The 24,746-nt window shown below is 47.2% G+C and overlaps 1 protein-coding gene across 4 annotated transcripts in view; it reads left to right on the forward strand.

Annotated features, from left to right (window-relative positions):
• GALNT18 (polypeptide N-acetylgalactosaminyltransferase 18) overlaps nt 1–24,746 on the forward strand; it is a 346,389-nt gene that overhangs the window by 275,053 nt on the left and 46,590 nt on the right. For 3 of the 4 annotated variants that reach the window (XM_007174925.3, XM_057552863.1, XM_057552860.1), the window contains 3 exons: nt 5,195–5,380; nt 12,950–13,087; nt 18,927–19,022. In XM_007174925.3, the coding sequence (XP_007174987.2) occupies nt 5,195–5,380; nt 12,950–13,087; nt 18,927–19,022 (420 nt within the window). The remainder of the gene's footprint in view (nt 1–5,194; nt 5,381–12,949; nt 13,088–18,926; nt 19,023–24,746) is intronic. The other variant, XM_057552862.1, reaches the window with a different exon arrangement.

Consider the following 24,746-nt stretch of genomic DNA (forward strand, 5'->3'; position numbering starts at 1 on the left):
GATGCACCAAGTTTTTTCAGAAACAATCACAGGATTAGGGCTCCCTGGGAAGGGCTGTCGGTGAGTGTGACTCGCTCTTCTGTTTACAACAGTTCAGGTTCTCGGTCACGGTCACGTCTGGGGGCAGCCCAGCAGCTCCTCCGTGGGCGTCTGGAAGCGTTGGCTAGGTGGGGGGGCTGTCTCTACAGTGAGTTCATGGTTCCATAAGACAAAACCGCCTGCAGTCGCCCAGGTTCATTTGATAACTTCCCAAGTTTTATAACGGTAATTCGAGCTCTGCAGCCAAAGTAACTCTTCTCGTTTGTAGCAGCATGCACTTAAATGTCAGAGCTTTGCTGAAAAACCACTTGGGTTTGAAGGAAGTCATTGTGTTCAGTAAAATCTGGCACATTTTATGTTTATGGCCTTTATTAGAGGAGCCAGCTAAGCGGGTTAAGCGGCCTCTCTATATGGTGAGTGAAAGCCCAGGGCTCTGGGATTGCTGGAATCACTCATTCAGATCACGGTTATTGAACATGTCCTGAGTGCCTGGTGCTGGTATATGCAACGTGGTTCTTGTCTTCCTGGAGCCTATACTTTAGCAGGGCAATGGAGGTGGAGGGCAGACGTTGAACGAAGAAATACGTAAATAGAAGTATTGTGAATAAGCATTATTAAGAAAAAGGGTGGGGTGCTAAAAGTATTCAGAGGGGATCTAATTTAGACTGGGTGGGTGAAAGAAGGTAAGATTTGAGCTGGGTAACGAGTGCGGGATTTATTCCAGAAAGATGGAATAGCAGGTGAAAAGGCACAGAGACAGGAAAAAAATTGGTGTGGTCAAGAAACATGTTGCCCAGTGCCCATCCAGAAGCCACGAGGTCCAGCCTTGGGTGGACGTGCCACCAGGCGTCCCCAGTGCCTGTAAGACTAGCACACGCCTCACTTGTTATGAGCCTGGGTCACAAGCGCGCTAGGTAAAAAGTAAGTTCTACCTTGGTAGTGGCTTCCTGTGCCCTGCGACCTCATCTGCCTTCTTGGTTGCTGACCCTTGGTCCTCATTTCTCAGCCACCCCTTTGGTACCCAACCCTTGCCCTTCCTCCTCTTGGCATCTCCACCCCCTAGAACTTGCAATGCTGAGCCATCATTCTGTCCCACATCTTTGCCCTCCCTCCAGCGGCCCTGCTTCTCTGGCACAATGCCTCCCGTCTATAGCCTCTATCTGGTTTGGGTCTTGCCACATCATGCCAGCTAAGACCTGTGTCCCAGGCCTGGATCCCTTTTACTTCCTCATCCTCCCAAACCTCCATGGAAGCTTCATGATGTCATCTTTCATGGGGTCCAAATGCCAGTGATTTTCTTTCCTATCCTTTGTCTGCCATCCACGAGAGGGTCTCTGAGATCAGCTGTGGGTAAGACTTCTGAGATTCTCTCTGGAGCAAGCCATTGGTCAACGGAGCTGCTCGTCGTGTGGGGATCGTGGAGCACAGGCTCCCTCTTGTTTATTTCAGGGTCATTGGGTAGCGTCCAGAAGTGGAAGGGCAAACACGCCAACTACACATCTTCTGCTCCAACCAGAAGCTGCCAGGAACCCAAAGGCTATATCCAAGGCAGATGCTCACAATAGATGCGTTTCTTTTCACAGAAGAGAGGAGAGCGGAGACAACCTGTAGGTGAACAGGTGCTTCCAGTCTCTGGAGAGGAACCTCTCCCTGCTGGGCACTCTGGAGGGCAGCACGTCTGTTGTCTGCTGGGCTTCAGCCAGACACGTGACTCCTCTGCGATCAATTTGTCCCCTGAAGGTGGCTATACAGGAGAAGCCAATAGCAGCAATCATAATGGTTATTATAAAATACTCAGTAATAACAAGTGCAGGCTAAGGGCTTGCAATATTCCGAGCACTACGACAGGGGCTTCCAGAGCCCGCAGCTCAGTGTAGCAATCGCTGTAATTTGAGTTTCATAGACGGGATGTTAAGTACCCCAGAGTTGCCGCTCAGCCAGCACATGGTGGGGCCAGAATAGACCCAGATGTCCTGATCCCACCTCGACTGCCATGCATACAGAGCTCACCCGGAGGCAGGCTCAGGGTCAAACACCTACCTGCACTCCATCCCCTTCTTCTACCGGGCGAAATTGAGACTTGGGAGGAGAAATATCCTGCCAAAGGTGACACAGCAGCAGGTGGCAGAGGTAAAAATTGGAATCCAATTCTCGCTGGCTCCAAAGCCGTACTTTTACAAACTATGTGCTACTCCCACCCAGCCCAGCCACCCCACCTCTGCTGGAAACCCGTGATCTGTTCTAGGCACCATTTAGCACATGTCTAATGGAGAATATGGTGAAGAGCTTGGAGAACATTTTGAAAGAGGGAAGGAGATTAGTAAACCAGCAGGTACCAGAGTGTCATGGTCGGGAAAGACAGGGCTGGGACCACAGAGCATGACAGGCTCACCTGGTTGAAGGGGATACAGAACTGTGACGCTGAACTGACACCCCAAGGATGTCAGGTGAAGCGGGGTGGGGTGGGTATGCAATTGCATGTGCAGAAATCCAGAGGTGAGAGGAAACCCAGCATGCTGGAGGAAGTAAAAACTGTCAGCATGACTGCAGCACCGAGTATGTTGGGAAGCAAGCACGAGGCCGGAGGGGTGGGCAGGGGCCAGGCCCCTGGAGCCTCAGGGGCTGTGCTGGGGAGGGCGCCGTGCAGGCGGGACGGGATCCAATGTACACCTTCAAAAGATCACTCTGGCTGCTGGGTGGAGAAGAGACTGGAGGAGGAAGGCAGGAGGGAGGGCAGTTGTTTGGAGGCTGTTGCAGAGTCCAGATGGGACATGGCAGCGGTCTGGATGAGGGCGGTGGCTACAGGATGGGGAAAGGGGAGTGGCTTCAAGAGGTCAGCAGTGAATTCACATGGCTCCTTTCACTGTGCAGCTAAGGGCAGAATGGGAGGTGCTGCCACCACCCTTCTGATAAGAACCGCGGCAGATGCTCCCACTCTAAGATGAAATGGCGACTGATTCTTTGAGAGACAGGTCTTGGAATAAAAGAGCTTTGTTCCAAATCATGTACTGTGTTGGGTCACTGAAATATGTCAATTAGTAGCCTCCGTTCCAGTGGCACAAAGAATAATTACCCTGACTCCGTGTGTTATCAGTAACGTATTCACAGGCTTTCCTTGCAAATCTGAGCAAAGTGAATTGGAAATCAGCACAGTCCCCAGAATATACAGGTCATGAACATAAAGGTACACACCCTAGAGCCTTCCATGGCTTCCTTTCCTGATCCTCGGAACCACCCCTGGGTGCGGAAACTTCCTTCAAAGCATGGTCACCTGGGGAAGCACTGGCTCTTCCTTGAGCTTCGGTCAGGCTCAGACTCATCCTTTTGCCTTCGTATCAGCTGTGTGGTCTTGGGTAAGGGACAGCCTTGGTCTCAGTTTCCTCGTTTGGCATTGGAGACAGTAACCACTACCTCACAGGGTTATTCTGAAGATTCTGCTGTGTATCATTTGTTCAGTAATAGCTGAGGCTGAGTGATCGCTAATTATGTGCCAGGCATCTTTCTAAGCACTTTGTATATGAGCACTTTAATCTCCTCAGCAACCTCTTGAGATGGGAACTGTTGGGATCCCCATTGGAGATGAGGAAACTGAGGCACACTGAGATCAAGTGAATAACCCAAGGTCACACAGCTACTATGTGTGATTTGTGCCGGTGCCTGGCACATAGTGTATGCTCAGTGGGGATGCTTGTTTCCTTTCCATTGGCCCTAAATATTAATAATATACTAAATGCAAGACAAGCTTAGTCCATCCATTGCCTTCCAACTTCCAACAGGACCAACTGGTGTGAAATAGCCTGGTGGAAGAGAAGACATTCTCTTCCTAACTAGCACGGGAGGGAGGGGAATTAAGCTAAATTTGAAGCTGACCTTACCTTGGAGGAAGACCTACGGTTGTCGATGAGTACACGTTATAAGCGCAAATATCATCCGCCAAATTGTCCAGTTGACAATACCTAATAAGTGACCACCGCTGTCCACCAAGAGATCTTGATTGCTTTCCGCCAAAAGCCTCACTCATCCTCTCTGACCAGGTATTTCAGATTCATCCCACTTTACTAAGCACCAACCATCTACTGATATTGTCTGGTTAGGCATCAATCATTTATATATTTATTCAACAAGTACTTACAAAGTAGCTATATGTACCAGGCCTTGTGTTCTGTGCTGGAGATGAGAAACGAATGAGATATGGGTTCTGCCCTCCAGCAACACAGAGTGAGGGGGAGGCTGACCTATTAGCAGGTAAGTTGTGGCATCAAGAGCTTTGAGGGCCAGAGGAGGAAGCTCTGCCCCAAGAATTAAACAAAGACCCCACAATAGTGTGGCTGGGTGGCCAAGCTCTTGAGAGATGATATTTTTTTCAGCTGGAGAAGGAGTAGGGAGGGCATTCCAAAATTACAAATAGAATGGGCAAAGGCCTAAAGACACAAAAGGATGTGCACATTCCGGAACATTGAACTTCCAGAGTGGCTGGAATGATTGTGGCAAGGGCTCCAAGACACTGTCCCTCGACGCTCAGGTTACAAGGTCATTTTTCTTTATTTTTCAAAATCAAATTGCATCCTGTTCAAGCTCCTACTCACCAACGTCAGGGAGAAGTTTCATACTATTCCCTTCTTTATAGCTCCCCCTCCCTTGGGTTCTGACAGAACTCAGAGCCCAGGAAAGGTGGAGCCGGAGCAGGACGCCTGGCTCTCCCTGTGGAGATCACTCATCCGTGTCCAGGCCCAGGTAGCCCATCTTAAGGTGATGTCTCTGTTGGGAGGCTCTGCTGGTCCCTCCATGTCAAGCACGGCTGCAGAGACCGTTATCAAGGATTTTGTTAACTTCTCCCCCGGGGCAAGGAGAACCCAGATCGCTGGTCACAAAACGTCTAGTCTCTTCTTTGGGGGAGGGAGGGTGGAAAGACTGGAGAGGGAGGGTGCATTAATTCTTTGCTGGTAAATCCACAGCAACTGGAAACAAGACACAAATTAATGACTCAATAACCTTCCTGTTCTAGGAGTAGAAATAAGGTACAGCTCACTCCCTTTGCAGACAGGAGAGTAAGGTGAGGAGAGCTGGATGTGTCTGAGCTCGCGTTCATGGTCACCTGTGGTCTGGGTTTCAGGGTCAGGTCTGGGCACTGACGCATGGCCCGTGTCTTCCGCAGGTGTGGCAGTGTGGCGGGAGCGTAGAGGTCCTGCCCTGCTCGCGGATTGCCCACATTGAGCGAGCCCACAAGCCCTACACCGAGGACCTCACCGCCCATGTGCGCAGGAACGCCCTCAGGGTGGCTGAAGTCTGGATGGACGAATTTAAAAGCCATGTGTACATGGCATGGAACATACCCCAAGAGGTAGGAAGCCCCCGTGGGGGTGTGTTTCTTGGGGGTTGTTGGGGAAAAAAAACAAACAAAACACACCTGAGATTCAACCCTTCTTCCCAGGGGATAGCCAGAGTCTTGTTCACCATGCTGGAGTGAATTCTCAAACCCTAAGATACAAGATGTTGAAGAAAAGGGGCTGACTATAGGGTGCTAAAGCATGTCTTACCCACCCCACCCCTGGTCACCTCCTCGAAGGAGGGCTCCTTCCCTTCAGACAGCAGTGTCCTCATTCTATGTGACAAAGTTGGACCACGTGGCTCCAAGGTTCCAACATGCTCCCAGGTTCTCAGCTTCTCTGACAATAGATATTTCATGGTCCTGGATGACAAATATCCCAATAATTACCAAAATTCACAAAATGCACCTTAATTTCCCTGTAGACTGGATTCAAACTTCTCCATCGAACCTTTGACCAGACCCATAAGGAATATTCCTATGCCTTTGGGATTGCTTGAGCCACATGGATGGGGCTGGGCTACATTCCCACATTTTTTAGGCTACTTTTAACCCTGACCGAACCTCATCATCGCCTGCCACTGTCCTCTAGCCCTCTAGTCACCCACACTTAAGAAGTGTGAGAGAGAAAGCAATGTTTCTTTGGTAGTTCTGTTCAGCCTTGCTGTGTGTCACATGGAAGTAACCTTGGACCGCTGGGTTGGGAGAACCCAACAGATGCCAGCCACGGGATCCCCACCTGCTTGGCAGCTGGTCTGCCTGGAGATCGTTGCTTATGTTGCGTTTTATGTGAAACGGAGCTGTTGACTGCATGACCTCTTGCTTTCCTCCCAAGGCCATGGCTTCCCCTCGTGAGTCCTTTAGAAAGCCTCCGCTCTCTCTTCCTAATAGGGCAATGATTGATCTTTGCTTAAAGTTTCCATATGAAGGCCTTCTTCCCCGATGTGTCCACCAAGCTAATGTTCTGCTCAGGCTGAGTGATTGAGAAAGTAGGCTGGGTCATGGGTGGGAGCTTTCAGGCAACCCCCTCACTACCACGACCAGGGGGAGCAGTCTTGGGCTGATTGCATCCTTCTACAATCAGTGAGATTTCAGCAGCTGGGAAGAAGAATGAAGAACCAAGCAGTACCAGCGGGAGTGCAGCCAGCGCTAATGAACCAGCCCCGAAGGCAGCTCTGACAGTGGGAGTGTTTCTAGGGAAACGGTGGTGCCTTCTAGCCCCATCTGTGGCTGTGGGCGTTGGATCACAGCATTCTGGGCAGGATGCTGAGCCCTGCTGTGGGTGTCCTCTGATAGCAAAATGTTAAGCACACTTGGAAACTCCCCAGGAGCTCACCAGCGAAGCAGTGTGGATCCCCGGCTTCTTCAAAGGACTGGGATCCTGTCCATTACTGTTGTCCCCCTTCTCTCTGCACCCCAAAGCTGCAGACTTTGTAGCCCTCTCCCCCCGATTGCAGCTGCCAGATGTTGAAATAGACAGCAAATCCAAAGAATAGTAGAGAAGTGAGTGAGTAGAAGTAATTGGAAAATGATGAAACTCAGTGTCTGCCTGTGACTCCTAGAAGAGTTCAAACCAAGTCAAGTGAGTGGGGCTGGGGGGGTAACACAAGAAAGGCAGATGAGGGGTGGAAATGTCCAGGATGAAGCCTTAGGAGGAGAAGGAAGGGATCAGCGTGTTTCCTCTTGACCCCCCCTGTTCGCTTCTATGTCCAGACTCCCTCTTCTGCCTCTTTCAGGCTTGTGGAAAGAGTCAACACTTTTCCACCTCCCATCCACTTCTAAAGTCACATCCCAATACTACCTCAAAGCTGCTTTTGACAAAGTCATCGTGGGCCTCCTAACTGCTGAATTTAATGGCTCTTTTAAGTCTTTCGCTTACAGGATCCCACCTTTTCCTTGAAACTCTTCACTCCCTTAGCTCCAGGATTCCACACCCCAGAGCGTCCTCTTCTCTCCGACTGCTCCCAACTCCTTGTGGGCAAGGCTTACTTCCAGTGGTGGCTTAAGTGCTCCCCAGGGGCCCGTCCTTGGCCACCTGCTCTCATGATACGCATCCCCAGGGTAATCCCATCTACTCTTAGGTTCTGCACCACCTGTACATTGACGGCTTCCTAGTTACTCTCTCCAGCCTGACTTCTGCCTTTAGCTTCAGACTTTCAACCACACATCTTCTCCTGGGTGTTCCCACAGGCCCTTCAGACTGAATCTGACTGCACTGCAAACATCTTTTCCCCCCGAGTCTGCTTCTGTTCTTATTCTCTGTCTAAAGTCATGATACCACCATCTGACCAGACATGTGAGCTTAGACCTGAGGGTCTTCCTTTAATCGTCTTCCATTCCCAGTCCATCACCGAGCCCACCTTTCCATGCCTCTCACTTCTGAGTTCAGGCCTCGTCTCTTCCTCTGCAACAGCCTCTGGTTGGTTTCCTGGCTCAAGTCTTACCCCTCAAGTTCATACTCCCCACTGCCCAAAGTCATCCTTTTAAAAAACTCACAGCGACCATGTCCTTGTCCTACTTGAAATCTTTACACGACTCTCCGTGTGCACAAGATCAGGCAAAGTCCGGTGTTAGACATGGATCTAAGCTTTCTCCTCCACCCACCTCTCCAGCTGCACTGCCCACCATCCTTGTTTTGGAGGCCCTGCAGACAGCGTGGGCTAGGGGAACTGCCCTGAGCTCCCCGTCCGCACCAGGCTGTTTCTCATCTCGGTGTGTTGGCCCATTTCGTCCTCTCTGCTTGGAATTCCTCCCAAAACCGCTTCCCCAGCCTCCACCCTTACCAATTCTCCTCCATCGTTTTAGACTCAGCTCGGGCGACCTCTTCTCTAGAAGCCAGCCCCAGCTGGGGAGAAAGCCCCTTTTTGCCTGCGTGTCTCTGTCATTGCATCATCGCCCTGTAAGAGAATGTTCCGTTGTCTGAAAGTCTCTCTCATTAGACCAGTGAGTCTCAAATCTGGCTGAACTTTAAAGTCACTTGGCCTCCACCCCAGAGATTATGATTTAATTGGTTTGGAAGGGGACTTTTTTTTTTTAAAGAAAGCTCTTTGGGGATTTTAATGTCCATCCAGGGCTGAGAACCACTACACTAGACCGTGGGCTCTCTGAGGACAGATTTTATTATTCATATCTGTGTCACCAGGCCTAGCACAAGGTGGGGCACGTGGTCAGGGCTCAGTAAAACCTCACTAATTCTTGTTAACAAATGAATCTGCTAGCCATATGTGTGATCCCTTTTCCCCTTGGTCAGTGACTCCTAAAAGCAGATCTACAGACCAACTGCATCAGAATCACTTGGAGACCTTTTTTTTTTTTTTTTTATTTAATTTATGGCTGTGTGGGTTTTTCGTTTCTGTGCGAGGGCTTTCTCTAGTTGCGGCGAGTGGGGGCCCCTCTTCACCGCGGTGCGCGGGCCTCTCACTATCGCGGCCTCTCTTGTTGCGGAACACAGGCTCCAGATGCGCAGGCTCAGTAGTTGTGGCTCACGGGCCTAGTCGCTCTGTGGCATGTGGGATCTTCCCGGACCAGGGCTCGAACCCGTGTCCCCTGCATTGGCAGGCAGATTCTCAACCACTGCGCCACCAGGGAAGCCCACTTGGAGACCTTTTAAAAAATACTGATTCTGGGTCTCATCCTCAGAGATTTTACTGAGGAGGTGTATAGTGGTACCAGAATCTGTAAAAAGCTCCCCAGGTGCTGGTTTGGGGAAACCAGGTTTGGGTGACACTAGTTTAGCTAATCCTGCTTATCTTTCCGAACCCACCCTTAGCATCACCTACTCCAGGAAGCCTTCCTTGACTGCTCTCCTCCCTTTCCCCTTCATCCTGGCTGCCCCACACCTGGGGATGGACTAAGGGCCCCTCTTCCACTGTCCCTCAGCACTCTCTGCTTCCCGCCATGCTTCACACTGTGTGCAGAGTCTGTTTACTTGTCTGGATCTTCCAGACTCTGCTTTCAGGCAGACTGTGACTTCTTCCTATTCGTATGCATGATGCTTAGGACAGCACCTGACACAGTCTAGGCACTCAATAAAGATGAGTTGAAAAAGAAAGAAGAGGGAGGAAATGTGGGTGCTGCATCCCTCCATGTTTTCCCCAGTAATTTTCCCAGCTGCCCTTGATGTGGCGGCATCTCAATACATTCTGTTCAGTCACAGGCGCATGTGTTCCCGATTTACTTAACGTTTCGTCTACAGCATCCCAACTGCAAACGTAGAGCTGGAACCCTTCACCCCTGCCTAGTGGCTCCTTGGAGAATTAAATAAGTTATTATGTGGAAAGACTTTGATCAGTGCTTGGCAAATGGAAAGCACTAGAGAAGTGTTAACTCTCGTTGTCGACGTGCTCACCTGCACCCTCTGCATTCCCGCCCCAGCTTTAAAATGCTCTTGCTGGGCAGTCATCCTCCCTCGCTTCCTTCTATGCGGAGTCGTTCCTGGGCCGTGCACTGAACAGAACCAGCTCTCTCACTCACTCTTAATCACAATTCAGTCCCAAGCTTTTGGAAATCCAGAGGAGCCTTCCACTCATGCAGCCTCTACGTTAATTGAAAATCAGTTTGCTTATCAACAAACAAAGTCGGTCTGCAGCAAAGCATCAGTATTTTCTTACACAGGGTTCAGGAGCTCTAGATGCGCCCCTGCTTCCTCTTGCCCGAAGACAGGCTGAGTGCCAAGGATGACTCACCACGGTTCTTAGGCAACAGCCCTTCCTTGGGTTTGGCTACAAGGAATTCTGTGTCTGGCTGCACACACAGGCAGGAATACTGGACAGCTTTTTGTGTGGCTAAGTACGTTAGTGTCCTAGGGCTGCCAGAACAAATGATCACAAACTGGCGGCAGAAATGTGTTCTGTCACAGTTCTGGAGGCCAGAAGCTCCAAATCAAGGTGCTGTCAGGGCCGTGCTCCCTCCAAAGGCTCTGGGGGAGGATCCTTCCTTGCCTTTTCCAGCTTGTGGTGGCTCTAGGGGTTCCTTGGCTGGGAGATGTATCTTTCCATTCTCTGCCTCTGTCTCTGTGTCTCTGTGCGTTCAGGCCTCCCTCTCCTTTCTCTTATGAAGATGTAGGCTCATCCTAAATCCAGAACGATTTCGTCTCAAGATCTCTAGTTAATGATATCCGCAAGATCCTATTTCCAAATAAGGTCACGTTCGGAGGTTCTGGGCGGACATGATACTGGGGAGGGGCACTCTTCAACCCTCTACACTAAGTATTTAGCAAAGGGGGAAGATACGTTTATTGTTTTCTAATAATAAAGGTCAAGGTGACCTTCTCTGAGAATGTTTGCTTATTTCTCAATTTCCTCCCCCTGCTCTGAAAAAGAGTTTGATGCAATTTACAGTAAACACACAGTACAGATGTGCTGAACCGTTAGAATGGAAAGGCAAAAGTCCATTAGTAAACAGGAAGAGGAAAGGGACATGATATCCAGACACGTTAAGCTGAGCAAAACTCTGGTTCTTGAGTCTCCTAGAAGTTAAAGGAGAGGTGGACTCCTGATGGATTGTCTCTCTCCCACTTTTGATTAGATTATAAGTAGAGAGACAAACCTTCCTTTGATCCTGAATGTAGAAAGGAAGTTTTCCCATGGGAACCTAGATTTTTAGGAAAATACAGAGGCCTTCCTGAGGTAGGTTCTTCTAGTTGCTTTCCGTAAAAGCTGAGACAGTGTTAATTTGTCATCACATAAAGGCAAGTATAGCATGAAGTGAGAAGACCTGGGTCCAGGCAAATAGCTTTGTGATGTGAGGATAAAGTGCAGAGAAGTTTAAAGAGTTAATACTTAACAGATGTCTTGGGGTGTGGGGGGTGGTGAGCAGGATACATTTATTGTCAGTTGCTAAGTTCACTATTTCATAAATATTTTTTCAACTCGGTCTCATCAATATAGTTCAGGCGCAGCGCTAGACTGTGGGTACAGAGATCAGCAGAACATGTTTCCTGATCGTCAGGGAGCCGGGGTCCAGCAGAGAAAGGCCAAGTAGCAGTTGCTGGGAGGGCTCCCGGCAGGAGCCAGGGAGCAGACCCGTCAGAGACAAGGTCATCGAGAAATATTCAAAAGGTATATCCTCACTGAAACTGCACCCTAGGAGTCTGGAACTTAAACCTTCAGGCTGTGGCAGGTTCAAATTTTTACATGACCTGAACTCTGGTGGGCAAAAATAAATGTATTTCTTCTATATCTACATTTTGTTTTGACTCAAGCCCCTGTTGACTGATATCAAAAATGTGTTCTGATCATGTCCAGATACACGCAGCAGCCATCTTTGTGATTTTTCCCAGACATTTCAGACTTAAACTGTCAATTTCATTATTTTCCCAACCCCCGTAACTTGATCCCGGAGTTGATGGCAGAACCAGATGGGGTCACACTGCCAGCACATGGACTGCAGTGTCGGTGGGAGAGAGCTGTATGTGCTTCCCCATCTTCCTCTGTCTCTGCTCTGGGCTGATGTCTCATGAGATACCACGTGCCCCTCTGATCCCTGGCTCCATGGTGTCGTCCTCTGAGATGTCACCCGTCTCCATCTGATCCCCAGCTGGAGGGACCCCCCCTCCATCCTCTGCTGTAGCATCAGCTCTTTCTCAGCCGCTTCTGTGCCCCGTTCAACAGCTGGGGTGCAAGCCCAGGGCTTCCCCTCTGCTCTGGGACCACAAGAAACGTAGGGGCTTCTCTCTCGCTCTCACTCAAGGACACATCCATGTCTACTCCTTGTCTGCTGCATGTCGATGGCTCAAGGGCCACCTCTCTGGTACACCTGGGAAGTGAGAGACACAGTGCTGTCTATGCTAAGCCCCCCAGGCTTAAAGAGAGAGGCTGCTTCTCCCATAGGGACTTGGTCTTAGGAGGCAGAAGGGCAGGCTCCTAAAAATGCGCCGGGTAAATTTTAATGCACAAACTCCAGACCCAGGTTGATTGGGTTCAACTCTCAGGTCCACCACTTATTAGCTGTGGGACTCTGGGCAAGTCACCCAGGAGGTCACTGAACCTCCCTTTGTCTCAACTCCTCATCTGTAAAATGAGGATTATATTGTGCTCCCTCATAGGTTTAAATGGGACCATGTACATAAATTTAATATAAGTAAAATATAAATATATGTGCCTGTCTCACGCAGAGCACAGCCTGACACATTGTGTTATGTAAGACTTAGCTGCCGTGATCCTTAGGAATAGTAATGTAATTAGCATTATTCCATCTTCAGCTCTTTCCCTTCCCTCTTCCTCTCCCGCAGCAGTTCAGAATCTCTCATCTTATCTCTTGAGGTAGAGAAAACCTTAATCAGACTGTATTCTTCCCATTTCTTTCACTTATACAAAGACTACAGCTTTTTTTTCTTTTAGTAATTTTTAAGGATTTGCATCTTTATTTTCAATGGCTTTTGATGACAGTCCCCATCAGTGCTGATCTGATGTTTCACAGACCAAACGGGGACGGTTATGGGGCCAAGGCACACGTTGGGAAGTGCATGAGTTATATTCCCAGGTTGTCCCTTCACCAGACAGTCTCCAGAACCGTGGTTGGGGAGGTTCAGGGAAAAGCTGTGCCCTGGTGGTGGCTGAATCTCTGTGTTTGCATCCTGTGCAGGACTCAGGAATTGACATCGGGGACATCACTGCAAGGAAGGCTCTGAGGAAACAGCTGCAGTGCAAGACCTTCCGGTGGTACCTGGTCAGCGTGTACCCAGAGATGAGGATGTACTCAGACATCATTGCCTATGGGGTGGTAAGGAGCTCGCCCAGATGCAGACAGAGAGCAGGACCAGAGAGAGGTGTGGAGAGTCAGGGAGGGAAAGAGCCTCTTGGCCCCCAGTATGGGACCTGTGGTAGACCTGTGGACAAGAGGCTGATTTCTGGAGCTGAGTGGGAGGCAGCCTATGCTTTCACAGCCCAAACCTCTCCATTCCCTTGAGAGAGGTGCTTAGTCTCTCCTTTACAGTCCTAAGCAATTCAGCTCTGGCCCCAAACCTGCATATCCCACTTAATAAAACAAAAACCTGCAGTCAGGTTAAGATTGCAAGACAATGTAACAAACCCCACTGTTCCTCAAGCGTGGGTGCCTGAAGTTCTACCAACCAGCCTGCATGCCTCCCCCACCCACGGGGCTATGTCTTTCACTCACACAGAGCCTCCTGGTAAGGCGTTCTGGGAAATATAACCTTCCAGAGTTTGCTGTATTTTGAGGGATGTTTTAGTAGTTTCCGCTTATTGATTGGCAGTGAGCAGTTCCCCCAGCAGAGGCAGCAAGACAGAGGGACAGAGCAGAGGGTTTGGACCTGGTTCCAATCTTGACCCAGCCACTTCCTGGGCAAGTGTCTTAATGTCTATTGGCCTTAGTTTCTTCATATGTGAAGTGTGGTAAAATAATACTGTCCTCATGGGTAGAAGAAAGTCTCAGATACATAAATGTATTTTGTGCCTAAGGTTAAAATACTTTGAACATTATAAACTCTCCCATTCTTCCAATATCCCCAGGACCATACAACTCTTAAGGTATTTTAAATACCTGATTGATTTTTGGATATCTCACCTGGTTTTTGCTGACTGAACACATAAAGATTTTCTATGACAGTTAAGCCCTCAAAACTACCCTCAAAACTATCCCCTGGGGCCACCTGCCTTACCCCCACCCCCTGCTGTGTTACAGATGGGGAAACAGAGAGGCAAAGTGACTTGCCCATATTCACACAGTTAATCAACAGTGAAACTGAGTTTAAAGCATCAGCTTCTGATATCACTGTCATTTCTCCCTTTGCAGTGTCCCCTCAGACCTTTTAGATATCCCAGGATGAAAACTTGAAGGAAGAACTGAGGCCTCTTCCTTTGATGACCTGTGCTCAGAACTGAGTTCAAGACCTGCCTCGGCAGGAACATTATGGGTACAACATCAGCCTGGGAGGGGAAGAATCCTTGCTGAAGGGTTGGCCTCAGTGTTCCCTGGGGGCCTCCCAACTCTCACATCCTAGGATTCTAAAGGAGACAGAGCCAAGGTCCCAGGAACTCCCCCCTTCCCACCCTCCTGCAGGGCCTCTGTTGTCCCCGGAGGCCAGCCTGTAGGAGGGGGTCATATCTTCCCACAAGAGTCCCCATGGCATGGCTGACGTGTCCTGAGAGAACCGCCCAGTAGCCTCTTGCCTCTCCACTTCCCAGGCTGGTACAATTCAGATGTCAGAAAACTCCTCAGCTGGTGCTGCCCAGCTTTTACCTGAGGCTCCAGATCCTGTCATCACCATGGAAACACACTGCACTGTGAGGTGCCCATCCGTCCCATCTACCTCCCCAGAACCATCCTGAGGATGCGGCAGTTTACTGGTACCCCTACACTCAGCCCGTAGCAAGTTGTGTGTGCTGCTTGGCCACTGTTGAGCCCAGCCCAAACAGAATAGCTATGCTACTCTGACTCCAGAGAAACTATCGGCCCAGACCTCTGGGAGCCAGGGCAAGCTTCTGGATTCACGGTCTCACCAAGCTGTCCGCTGTAGCTAAAGAGTATTAGCCAGGGCTTCCCTGGTGGCGCAGCGGTTGAGAGTCTGCCTGCCAGTGCAGGGGACACGGGTTCGAGCCCTGGTCTGGGAAGATCCCACATGCCGCGGAGCAACTGGGCCCGTGAGCCACAATTGCTGAGCCTGCGCGTCTGGAGCCTGTGCTCCGCAACAAGAGAGGCCGTGATAGTGAGAGGCCCGCGCACCGCGATGAAGAGTGGCCCCCGCCTGCCACAGCTAGAGAAAGCCCTCGCACAGAAACGAAGACCCAACACAGCCAAAAATAAATAAATAAATAAATAAATTTAAAAGAGAAACCTTTCATTAAAAAAAAAAAAAAAAAGAGTATTAGCCAAACTCAGCCAGAGAAGCAGGGAAAGCAATAACAGTGGAGGTGTATGCACGCAGCCATTGCAGTTCTGGGTCTTGGCCCAGGGCATTCTTGTCTTCCAAGCAAAAGGGTCTCATCTTATGAGCACATACAGCAGGTTTACCATGTAGTCTCCTCACCACCACACCCAGAAACCTTTGGTTGGTCAAATAGTAAGTGGCATATACAGGGTTGTGATCCAGATCCGTTTGAGTCCACAGCTGGGGCTGTTTTCACTCTGTTGTGCTGAAAAACCATCCACTCGCCATCCCAGAGGGCTGAGCTGTGTCAGCCGTTCCTGGGGCTGGCGGAGGTCTCTGACCCCCTGCGTGTTCATCTGCCAGCTGCTGTTCAGGGCCCAGCCAGCCCCCCTCCCTCCTGCCTCCTCAACAGGCTGGGTTCTTACATGAGCAGAGATATGCTTGCCTGTCCAGGAGCATAATGAACTCTTAATGGGGGCAGAAAGGTGACAATGGGCAAGGCAGGATGCAGCACAAGAGCAAGAGGATTTCTGGGGCTGAATCTTTCTTCCTGGTGATTACTTTTATTCTGAAATGGAAAGACCAGATGTCTTCTCAGGGGCATTTTTTTTTTTTTTTTTTCCCTTCCAACTCATGCCTAAACTGCATTGCTCAGGTCAAATAACCCCCTGGGACTCTCAGGCCACTGTCAAGTCTACATAACCCTGCCCATTAATCTAGTAATAGGTCCCACTAATGCCTCCTGCAGGCTGAAGGGCCTGTGGGCCCCGCTGTGTGGGCGTGGGCATCCGCCTGGATCACCGAGCTCAGGGCCTGGGAGATGGCATGGCTTTGGATAATCCCAGCTCTGGTGCTGACAGTAGAGATGGAACAGCATCTGGAAACAGACATGCCTGCTTCTGAACATTAGCTTTGCTACTTAACCACTACGTGACCTTGACAGTTTGCAAAACCTGAGAGGTTATAGTCACATCACTTCATGGGGCGTCTTTCACAGTCTCAGGATTGTCTCCATGTGCATGATGGAAAGAGCTTGGACTTTGGAGACCGACAGACTCCAGCTCTGCCATTTGTCCAACTATGATGCCATTCATTCACTGTTCATTTTCTTCATTCATTCACACATACTTACTGTCTAATATGTGCCAGGGCTGACCCACGTCACAGGCAGTGAGAAAGCCTGAGAGCTGGTCTGGTGACCGATAGAGGAGACGGGCAAGTGGAGAAGCGACAAGAATACAGCGTGTTAAGTGCTGCAATCAGAGAAATGGAGGTGTTGGCCTCACACCCAGATGTGCGTCAGGAAAGGCTTCCAGAGTGACAGAGAAGCTGAGAACCACAGGAAGAGGAGGATTCAGTCAGGGAAAAGAGAAGGCTGGGGCAGAGGGTCCACGCAGTGGGAACAGCATTACAGACCAAGAGGTGTGCAGAGCTTCCTACTGTAACACACTTCTTGTACCCTTAAAAGAGATAGTATTACCGATCTGGCTATGTTATTTTGAGAATTAGGTGGGAAAATGCATGGAAAGCACTTCACCTGGGACCTGGCACATAGATGCAGTCATAAAAGCTAGTTTCCCTGAACGGCCTTCAGAAAGGTTATAGCGGTAATAATAGCAGCTAACAATTATTGCACATTTGCTATTTGTCAGGCCCTGTGCTGAGTACTTGTAGATATTGTTTCAGTTAATCCACAAACCTATGAGGTTGGCACTAGTATTATCCCTATTTGAGAGAGAAGGAAACAGACAAGGAATTATGTTGCTTTGTCCAAGGCCACACAGCTGGAGCCAGGATTCTATCTCAGCCTGTCTCTCCCAACTTCCTCAGCAGACCACCTGCTTAATGGGGGGTGGATGACACAGAGCCAAGGAGGACTTTCTCAAAAGGCACCACCCACCCCTCATTCAGAGGCCAGCTTTGGGGATCCAGGGGAGATCCAAGTCTGACATCAGGGCTTTCTGGAACTTTCTCTTTGCAGTAGAAGTTAGCAGGTCTCACTGATGGATTACAGTGTTCGGCTTCAAACGTGACACCCACCCCTCCATGGGCTGTGGGAGAAGTCCAGAGAGTATTTGCATATGCTCCTCCCACACAGGCCAGCCAAGTAGTTGGTTTATGATAGAGGATTTGCTGCATCGATGCTTCTGGGGCCCTGCCTAGGGAACTGACACATGTTCATATTTCTGCAGAACCTCTAAACTTCAAGTGTGAGATTGAGCCGCTATCACCCAGTAAAGGAAAGGGAGCTCAAGAGAAAACAATTTGACTCTGTTCCTTGTCCCCTGTCAAGAACAGGGGACGCATAGAGCACACGTGGGCCTCTGGTTATCTGTTCCATTTCGCACCCCTTAAATGGGTTCACTGCACTCCTGCCACGTCCATCAGGACTACGAAAACTTAGCTGCTGTCTGCCTCTGGCCTTCCCCAGATAGATGGCCCACCTGTGGCCCATTGCCCTGGTCTCCCCTGGGTTCTGATCTCCAGCCTCCTGTTGTGAACAGAGTGCTTTGATTGCTAAAAAGAGCTATTGAAGCTAGCTCAAGTTTAGGTGGGTAAAGATACCACAAACTCTCTCATGGGCTTAGGAACTAAAGTACAGCTGGACATGAGCACTCGAGCTGGGAAGCCGCTAAAACCGCAGCGGGGGCAGGATGATCCCTCTTGTCGCTAAATCTATCTGCCTCCTGCCTCATCTCCTCCTTGATCACAACTGGATTCCCCTGCTTGCACATGGCCCAACAGATCCACCACACCCAGTCTAAATGACCTCACCATCCTAGTGGCCAGCACCCACTGACCACGGTGTCTGGTCTCTCATCTGGACTCCTAGGACAGAATAAGAGGTTAATGAGATAGTCACATTCCGGAAAGAGAAGGATCAGGAGAGAGGAGGAAAGAAAGACAATTGTTAATTCATTCCAAGCTATGAGTTGGTGCCCGCCATGGTCTACTCAGCTATGGCATGGGAGCCGGACCATGTGGACCACAAGCTGCCCTTTCCAAAGGCTGAGAGTGAGCTTAAGCCAGAAGGGGACATTGAATATCGGCTTTCCTACCTAGATGTGGTAAGACATTGTTTCATGGTACCCAGACATTTGTTCTGCTGATTGCCATGTGCTTGTAGGTGAGGATAAGAGATACCTCTCTCTTCTCCTGCTCCCACTCTGGCCCCCTTCTCTCTTATTCTCCCACCAGACCTCCCACTCTGGAGAACCTTCATCAGCTGGGCCTCCGCTGGGGCCTGGCCAACCACTGCTGGATCTGCAGGAAGCAGAGAAGGCCTGGTCCTAGAGGATATCCCAGGCCCCCAAACAGCTGACATGTTGCCCACTTCCCCCAACCCTCAAGAACAAAGACTTCTATCCACGGACTTCTGAAGGCCATTATGCCACCCTTGTGCAAAAGGAGGGGTTGAAAAATCTAGTACCATCTCGTGTGTGTTCATGCATATCTTTTATTTTTACCTAGACTATCTCAGCTCCCCAAACCCAGCTTGCTGTTTAACAGCATCCTAATGCTTCTCCTTCAGAGGAGGCTGGTCTTCCCTCAGCACCTTGATGCAAGGCAAAAGCTGGGCTGGTGCTTGTTGGTTTCCATAGTATTCAGGGGACCTTGGATTGATTATGGAAGCAGAGCCTGTCGCAGTGGAATGCTTGTTTCTCCTGATTTAATGCATCTGTTTCTCTGTTCCTTTCTCTCTGGTGTGGCCGCCTCTCCTCTGGTGTTCAGCTGCAGAACTCTCTGAAGACTGATTTGTGTCTTGATCAGGGTCCAGACACAGAGAATATTCCTATCTTGTACATCTGCCACGGGATGACACCCCAGGTGAGTGCTCTGAGAGATCCCCGTGCACGTGTGTGTCTGGTGTGGGGAAAGAAAAGCTAAACTCTGTCATGGCTACTCTGGGCCCAGAGGCCTTGGGAGCTTTTCATTAGGAAGTATCCTCATGAGCAAAAAAGAGAGTCATACCTGCCATGCCTAGAAGGAGTCTGAAGGAGCAGATGCTGGGACGCCAGGATCCCCTGGGGTGGGGCACAAGGAAGGTGATACATCTCTAAAGAGGAACACCTGCCTCCGTTGGGGAGACTGTGCGTAAATTACAGCCCTGGCCCTGGCAGCCATGCCTTTCCCTAGCAGGAGGGAACCCAAAGTTCCCCAGGCTCCCTGATGTCTCAGAGTCCCTTCGGAGTGCCACTTCACAGCCTCAGGCTCTGCCCTTTAGTAGATCATAGCTGGGACCAAAATTTATAGCCATGAGATCCTTTCTAGCTTCTCTGACTTTCTGGTGGAGAATGAAGGGAAGCTACCAGGAAAGTAAGTTATCCCCCCAAAATTCTCCATTCATAGCCTAGGCTTCAGATATCTGAAGAGGATGTTGAGACACTGGCAAGAGAAATGGTTTGTTCAACAAAGTACAATGGGCAATCCTTGACCAACAGTGCCATAGACTGACCTGTTATGACTTGACATTTTCAGAGTTTACTTATCTTACCTCCAGAAGTGTACAATGATTTTTAAAAGGTATCTTAGTATAGAAGATGTGTATATTTGTGCAATTGCAATTTAGTGCTTAAAAGAGTTGTTACCTGCCTAAACACACAGCTAAAGGATATTGCGATGTGTGTGTTCCTGGTGTTCTATGCCAAGACTTTCCAGCAATTGTCCACTGTAATCTCCACCACCTTGTCCTTTTTGTGGGCCAAGCTGCTGTGACATCACTGAGTGGCCAGTCACAGGTCAGCAGATCACACTGTCTTCACACCACACAGTATAGCAACTCATTCTCCATTATTACAATGGTGTGACATTTTTAATGAGTGACTATTTTTATGTAAACTTTTTATTGACATAGAATATATATACAGAAAATAGACAAATTATAAGTGTACAAGATTAATGAATTTTCAGGGCAAACACACTCATGTAACCAGCACCCAGGTCAAGAAAAACCATTATTGCTTGATTTTGAATTTTATGTAAATAGCATCATAGGGTATATGCTTTCTCATGTTGGCATCTTTCTTCCATTATATCTGTAAAGTACTTACTTACTGTTATGTGTAGTTGTAATCTGCTCATTTTTGTTACTATGTAGTATTGCATCTTATGAATATACCATTTTCACTATATAGTTTACTGTTGATGGACAGTTGGGCTATTGCCAGGTTGGGAGTATTACGAATACTGCTGCTATGAACATCTTGTCCATGTCTTTTGGTGCACATATGTACTAATTTCTTTTGGATTTATACCTAGGAGTCGAATCACTGAGTCATAGGGTTGACATATGTTCCTTTTTTTTTAAATTAGTTATCTATTTTATACATATTAGTGTATATATGTCAATCCCAATCTCCCAATTCATCCCACCACCACCCCCCTCCCCAGCTTTCCACCCTTGGTGTCCATATGTTTGTTCTCTACATCTGTGTCTCTATTTCTGCCTTACAAACCAGTATATGTTCATTTTCTGTAGACACTACCTGCATTAGTCTGCTAGGGCTGCCATAATAGAATGCCATAGGCTGGGTAGCTTAAACCATAGAAATTTATTTTCTCACAGTTATGAGGCTGAAAGTCCAAGATCAAAGTGCCAGCTGAGTTGGTTTCTGCTGAGAGCTCTCTTTCTAGCTTGCAGATTGTCGCCTTCTCGCTGTGTCCTCACGTGACAGGGGGAGAATGAGCAAGCCCTCTGGTGTCTCTTCTTAAAAGGACACTAATCCAATTGGATCAGAGCTGTACCCTTATGACCTCATTTAACCTTAACTTGAAGATTTGGGAAATTCTTAGCCTGTCCATTTTGCAAAAAAATGAGAAAGCTTCTTCTGGAGAGAATACCAAGAGTGTGACTGAACAACCATTTGATTAAGAGATCATGGGTGGGATTCATGGACTTAATCAGTCATCTCACAGCAGAAGGCATCAGTAGAGATGGGCTTATACCAGCAGAGACACTGCCAGTTTGAACTAAAGAAAAAGTGGGGCAGGGTGAAGGAATGCTATTGGACTTCTTGGATTCTATAAGATGGGACCATATAGCTATTCAGTTGTGAACATGCACTATTCCTCAAGAAAAGGGAAGAATGATACTGAAGGTGATTCAGAGACCATCAGGGCTGCCACTGCCACCACAGGCCCAGGGGTAAGGCTGTTCCCTCAAAGGATGGGCCTGCTGCTCTGGCTTCAGTGGGCAAGGATGGCCCTGCCCAGTACCAGAGGGGTAGGGCCAAAGCAGCGAGCACCTTGGGTGGGACCACTCCATAGAGCTGAAGGGGCAGGCAGCCCTGCAGAGCCATGAGGGTGATGCTGCCACCCCAGTGGGCCTGGAGGGCAGAGTATCGAGACAAAAGATGATTATTCTTGAGCCTTAAGATCAAGTGGAATTTGTCTTGCTGTGGTTTGGGCTTGCTTGGGGCCCATCAACCCTTTCTTCCTTCCAATTTCTCCCTCTTGGAACGCGATCATCTATCCTATGCCTGTCCCGCCATCACATTTTTTTTTTTTTAAAGTTCCACATATACCCAAATCAAAGCAAATAACATGGGCAGGTGTAGAATGAGGTCTTTCTTCTAACTCATAACAGCACCAACTCATCCACTAATTTGCCAGATGAAGTACTATACAATGTAAATTCTAAATATGGTTTACCTGAGTATAAAATGTCTCTCATTGACCTGTTATTCACTAAAATATTTTGAATATATTTCTTTTTTTTTTTCCACACACACACACTGTATTTTATTTTTACAAGAGATAAATAGACTGACACCAAGCATTGTACATGGATGACCACAACAAAAGCAACAATGATTGCAATTACCAAACATGAAACACACTCATACTATGTCATAATATTGACATTCAGTCCAGTAATCCTCCACTGTAACAGCTCCTTTACTTTGCAGTGAAAATTGATTTGTATATTCTTTGCCTCTGAGTCCTTGTGGGATTTTTTTTTTTTTAATTCAGACAGAAAGTCACAAAAATTATACTCATCCTCATCAGTTCACTCAGTCCCATGTAATTAATTTTTTTTTTCATCTTGATCTTTTGTTAGCACTTTTATGAGTTCATCAGTTTTTCATTAGAGTTCTGAAAATGCTTATTCATTCAGTTCAGCAGTACAGTCAGTTACCAGAAACCTGTACTTGTCAGAGTCTTTTCCATGAATTTCTTGAAGATGAAACCCTTTTATAGGAACATATTTACAAAATCATCAGAGTACACCCAGAACTGTCTGTAAATGACAGAAGACTTAAAAATGACCATGGTTAAAGATTTGATGAAAGTTCATAATAATGCAGTTGACAAGAAAATTAGTTATTTCTGAGATATACATTTTAAAGTAATAACTAGGATTATTACTTATAACCTTATACCAGAACATATAAGATTTTTAGAAGTTTCCTGTAATGTCTGAAACATTTATATTAACATATTTCCATACATATTTCCATACAAATACAAATATAAGATTTTTAGAAATTTCCTGTAATGTCTGAAACATTTATATTAACATATTTCCATACATATTTCCATACAAATACAAATATAAGATTTTTAGAAATTTCATGTAATGTCTGAAACATTTATATTAACATATTTCCATACAAATAACCCAATGAAAGTTTAGTATTAGTTGTTTTGTTTGTTTTTTTATACTGCAGGTTCTTATTAGGCATCAGTTTTATACACATCAGTGTATACATGTCAATCCCAATCGCCCAATTCAGCACACCACCATCCCCACCTCACCGCAGTTTTCCCCCCTTGGTGTCCATATGTCCATTCTCTACATCTGTGTCTCAACTTCTGCCCTGCAAACTGGCTCATCTGTACCATTTTTCTAGGTTCCACATACATGCATTAATATACGATATTTGTTTTTCTCTTTCTGACTTACTTCACTCTGTATGACAGTCTCTAGATCCATCCACGTCTCAACAAATGACTCAATTTCGTTCCTTTTTATGGCTGAGTAATATTCCATTGTATATATGTACCACAACTTCTTTATCCATTCATCTGTTGATGGGCATTTAGGTTGCTTCCATGACCTGGCTATTGTAAATAGTGCTGCAATGAACATTCGGGTGCATGTGTCCTTTTGAATTACGGTTTTCTCTGGGTATATGCCCAGTAGTGGGATTGCTGGGTCATATGGTAATTCTATTTTTAGTTTTTTAAGGAACCTCCATATTGTTCTCCATAGTGGCTGTATCAATTTACATTCCCACCAACAGTGCAAGAGGGTTCCCTTTTCTCCACACCCTCTCCAGCATTTGTTGTTTGTAGATTTTCTGATGATGCCCATTCTAACAGGAGTGAGGTGATACCTCATTGTAGTTTTGATTTGCATTTCTCTAATAATTAGTGATGTTGAGCATCTTTTCATGTGCTTCGTGGCCGTCTGTATGTCTTCTTTGGAGAAATGTCTATTTAGGTCTTCTGCCCATTTTTGGATTGGGGTGTTTGTTTCTTTGATATTGAGCTGAATGAGCTGTTTATATATTTTGGAGATTAATCCTTTGTCAGTTGATTCATTTGCAAATATTTTCTCCCATTCTGAGGGTTGTCTTTTTGTCTTGTTTATGGTTTCCTTTGCTGTGCAAAAGCTTTGAAGTTTCATTAGGTCCCACTTGTTTATTTTTGTTTTTATTTCCATTACTCTAGGAGGTGGATCAAAAAAGATCTTGCTGTGATTTATGTCAAAGAGTGTTCTTCCTATGTTTTCCTCTAAGAGTTTTATAGTGTCCAGTCTTATATTTAGGTCTCTAATCCATTTTGAGTTTATTTTTGTGTATGGTGTTAGGGAGTATTCTAATTTCATTCTTTTACATGTAGCTGTCCAGTTTTCCCAGCACCACTTATTGAAGAGACTGTCTTTTCTCCATTGTATATCTTTGCCTCCTTTGTCATAGATTAGTTGACCATAGGTACGTGGGTTAATCTCTGGGCTTTCTATCTTGTTCCATTGATCTATGTTTCTGTTTTTGTGCCAGTACCATATTGTCTTGATTACTGTAGCTTTGTAGTATAGTCTGAAGTCAGGGAGTCTGATTCCTCCAGCTCCATTTTTTTGCCTCAAGACTGCTTTGGCTATTCGGGGTCTTTTGTGTCTCCATACAAATTTTAAGATGATTTGTTCTAGCTCTGTAAAAAATGCCATTGGTAATTTGATAGGGATTGCATTGAATCTGTAGATTGCTTTGGGTAGTATACTCATTTTCACAATGTTGATTCTTCCAATCCAAGAACATGGTATATCTCTCCATCTATTTGTATCATCTTTAATTTCTTTCATCAGTGTCTTATAGTTTTCTGCATACAGGTCTTTTGTCTCCCTAGGTAGGTTTATTCCTAGGTATTTTATTCTTTTTGTTGCAATGGTAAATGGGAGTGTTTCCATAATTTCTCTTTCAGATTTTTCATCATTAGTGTATAGGAATGCAAGAGATTTCTGTGCATTAATTTTGTAACCTGCAACTTTACCATATTCATTAATTAGCTCTAGCAGTTTTCTGGTGGCAGTTTTAGGATTCTCTATGT

Source organism: Balaenoptera acutorostrata, chromosome 9 (genome assembly GCF_949987535.1).
Source record: "Balaenoptera acutorostrata chromosome 9, mBalAcu1.1, whole genome shotgun sequence".
NCBI lineage: Eukaryota > Metazoa > Chordata > Mammalia > Artiodactyla > Balaenopteridae > Balaenoptera > Balaenoptera acutorostrata.